Genomic DNA, 3,742 nt, shown 5'->3' with positions numbered 1-3,742 from the left:
GGTCTACGACTACGCACGCCGGACGCTCTACAACGCCGGAATCATGGCGGCGGTTGGCGAGAGGACGCCATCGGGGCTCAGTCCACTGCGTGGCCAGGAGGAGGGGCTGGGAGAGGACTGTGGGAGCTGTCAGCAGAGCAGGGCGCTGCTGGAGAGACTAGAGAAACTCAGAGAAGCTCTGCTGTGTATGTTGTGCTGTGTGGAGGAGATCGACTCAGCCTTCTGCCCCTGTGGACACATGGTGTGCTGCCAGACCTGCGCCAACCAACTACAGGTGAACAGACCCAGATAGAAGTGACTACTTGTGATTGGTTGAAAATGATCTCAACACACATGCTATTTCCTGCATGGTGGTCTTGGCTACATTGAGAAGATACTACCAGTCAATGATAGAGAAGGAGTCCAGAAAACACTTTCATCTCTGCACATTCATTTAGTTGTTGATGGTTTTTTGGTTAAGTCGAACATTGGTCAAGACATTTGGATGCCACCACTGCCGTCAACCCCCAGAACACTCGGCTGTCTCATTAGGTTTAAATGTCTTCCCTTTCTCATCTTCCTTGAGGCCGTATTTCAGTTTGGTCTTAATACACTACAGCAGTAGGACAGAAACCCATCCGGTCCTGTGTGCCATTGTAGGAAAGAACACTTGGGAGGGAAGGAAGCTATTGAGGAGTATTGGAACCTAGCCACAGTTTGTTACTAGTGGTTGTCAACACTCTGTGGTTCTAGCTGTGTAATACCATGAGTGGCAGAGCGCTCTGATTCCAGGAGAATACTTGACTTTTCTCCTGAGTCACTCTCATCACTTTTAAAAAAACGATCCAGTGTTTTGCTCATGCATGACTTCAGCTAACCTGATTGTCCCTCCAACTAATCTCCTAAATGTGCCCAACTTTGCTTAAACTGCCGTCTCAGATGGTGAATTAGTGGCTGTGGATTAAAGCTGCCGGTAGCAGGCCAGCAAATCTCTATTCCATTAAATCCACAAGGAAACGTGTCATGTGATGGCTAGACCCAAACACATTGAGAGGAGAGGGAGAGAGAGAGAACAGGAGATTTTCCCCCCTAGAAAATGTACTCGCTTTCCAAGATGGCCGCCCCCTTATAACACACTATTAACCATCTTCTAGATATGTCTGAAAAGAGTGTATCGTGGGTAATTTGATCTGGAGGTCCCGGTTGGTTAACTAACAGGCTTTTACGTGACTTCAATAAAATTGACTGGCTAAATGAGAATGGAGTGTTTCCACTATCCCTGCTCCATCACTGTGACAGATTGGTTAGCATTGTTGGTGTCTGAAATATGATTGGTTGTCTACCTGGTCATTCTGCAGCCCAGGGCTGGTGGTGGTTCATGCATTGTGGATCTGCATGCGCAACTCGGCCTCTTAATGTGCTTTCTGTCTACAGAATGTATTGTACCTGTCCTGTACCTCAAATGAAGTGACCGTTGTATGTTGACGTTCTCTCTTTGTCCACTCCCCAGTCGTGTCCGGTGTGTCGGTCGGAGGTGGAACACGTGCAGCATGTCTACCTCCCCACCTGCACCAGTCTCCTGAACTTCACCACCACCTCTCACCATGGCGACGACAGCCCCGGTCCCATCCACAGAGCTATGTGTGGTCTAGGACACACCTGCCACACCAAGGACTACTGCAACACCAACACCCGACACGACTCCAACAACATCTACCACACAGAGACATAGAACCACTTCACCACTCCCAGGCTGTGTACCAAATGGCTCCCTGGCACTACATGTGGAATAGGGTGCATTTGGGAAGCAGCCCAGTCCAGTTCCAACACCGTTTGGTTCTGTTGGGTTGTTTTCACCGTGCCACTCTCCCTGACGGTGGTATTTTCTCCACTCCCCACTGTAAATGATATGGATTATTTTTAAACCAATGATGGACTTGGGATTTTTTTAATACCTCCCCTCCCTTTTAGATTTAGGTTTATTGCATATTATTTAGTTTGAACTAATTTCATCAGTTGATCTGATCTGAATTAGTGGCGCTATTTTGATTTATTTCACAATTTTTGGTTGTGTTGTTTTTTTTCTCCATATTGGTCTACAGAACGTGAATTATCTATCTATAACCTGCAGCGTTTGTACAAGACGAGGACATTGTGTTCTAGTAGAGTACTAGGCAACGTAGTCATCCAGTTTTAAACGTTTCTTTTAAGCTTTAAGAATCTCATTTCATGGTTCTAATGGAGTGAAATGCGTTTCATTTTTGTTGTTCGTTTCCTGTTTATTTGTTAGTTTTCCATGTAGTTCCTATGGTTTCCATGCCAATGAGAAGGTATTTGAGGGGTAGGAAGCAGCCCGACCCTAGCACAGCACAGCATTCTGATTTAGAGATGGAAATGACATGCTATTCCTTATATGTTGTGCACTACTTTGGGCTCTGGTCAAAAGTAGTGCACTATATAGGGAATAGCATGTAATTTGGGATGCCGTTGTGGGTAAGTCTTGACGGTAAGCCCAGTATTATTCTCTTCATGTGTAGATGGGTTCTGCAACCAAACAAGAACTTTGACAGGGAAAGAGAAATGGTTGAATGACCCTCAGAAAAAAGACCAGATTCAAACAGAACTCCATGAGCTCCGTCCATTCATTATTTCATCCCATATGATCAGGAACCCACAGAAATGCAGGTCCCCAAAAATAAGATGTTTTAAGTATTCTGTGATTTTATTTATTGCTAAGGCTGTTTTTTTTTCTAGCCTTATCCCAGATCTGTTTGTGTTGCATCACTAACCCAGACCATAGGAGTTAGTTATATAACACAAACAGATCTGGGATCAGCCACTACTGTATTCTGTGATCAGTATTTCTGTTTTTATGTGGTCAACTAGTGAGTTCCTTATGATTTCATTATTAAAGGGTACTAGTCTATCAGTGCAATACTAGCTGCTTTTTGAAAATACTTTTAATGTATTTTTAGGGAGAAATATTTGTTTCTATCTACATTCACTTTACCAAGGAAGCTCCCCAAGTGAATTATCTGTAGGGTTTTGCCTTATTAATGTAGCAACATGGGTTTGTCTCCCAAATGGCACCCTATTCCTTACGTAGTGCACTACTTTTGACCAGGGCCCATAGGATTCTGGTCAACAGTAGTGCACTGAATAGGGAATAGGCTGCCGTTTTGAGACTCACTCACATTGTGTTTTTTGGTATGCGTTCTTTCTTTGCACAGACTTTCTTTGTTTAGGAAGATGATGAAGAATGTTTTCTTTATGGCTGGAACCATTTGGCACATTGTCACTGCAGGGGATTGATGCTTATATTCACTTTGTACAAGTAGGATTTGTTTCTGTTTTTTTGAAGCAAAAACCTATGCTCTGTAAATGTAGAAAGAAAGTACTTTGGATCTTTTGTATGTTATTTCTTTGAATGAGAAGTGTTAATAAAGTTGTTTTTTAAACATTACTTTTCTGACTGAGTTTATTTTTTTTAGTTAATCCATTTTTATTCATGGCTTTGACAGTGTTGATCTAAAGTTACCCTGGCAACACACAGTTACCCTGGCAACACTCACATTCACAGCTGACAGGTCAGATAAAGATATGGGATTAAATGACAGGGTGTTTTGTGATTAGTAATCTTCAAACTCATAAGGTCAAAGGTAATGCCTGCTATGCTTTTAATCAGATCTCAGTAAATAAATGTTTTGTCATTAAAGTTTCTGCATGTTGATGTACTGATCATTTCATTATCAGAACGCATACA

The 3,742-nt window shown here is 42.8% G+C and overlaps 1 protein-coding gene across 1 annotated transcript in view; it reads left to right on the top strand.

Moving 5' to 3' along the window:
- Positions 1 to 3,442, top strand: part of LOC112229436 (E3 ubiquitin-protein ligase MYLIP-A) — a 40,647-nt gene extending 37,205 nt beyond the window's left edge. Inside the window, exons 6-7 of the mRNA XM_024395260.2 lie at positions 1 to 274; positions 1,490 to 3,442. The exon at positions 1 to 274 is cut by the window's left edge and continues 135 nt beyond it. Coding sequence (XP_024251028.1) covers positions 1 to 274; positions 1,490 to 1,711 — 496 coding nt within the window. The 3' untranslated portion in view covers positions 1,712 to 3,442. The remainder of the gene's footprint in view (positions 275 to 1,489) is intronic.
- The last annotated feature ends 300 nt before the right edge of the window (positions 3,443 to 3,742 follow it).

Source organism: Oncorhynchus tshawytscha, linkage group LG31, assembly GCF_018296145.1.
Source record: "Oncorhynchus tshawytscha isolate Ot180627B linkage group LG31, Otsh_v2.0, whole genome shotgun sequence".
NCBI lineage: Eukaryota > Metazoa > Chordata > Actinopteri > Salmoniformes > Salmonidae > Oncorhynchus > Oncorhynchus tshawytscha.
Note: the sequence above shows the minus strand (reverse complement) of the source record. Positions and strands in the feature narration are given on the sequence as shown.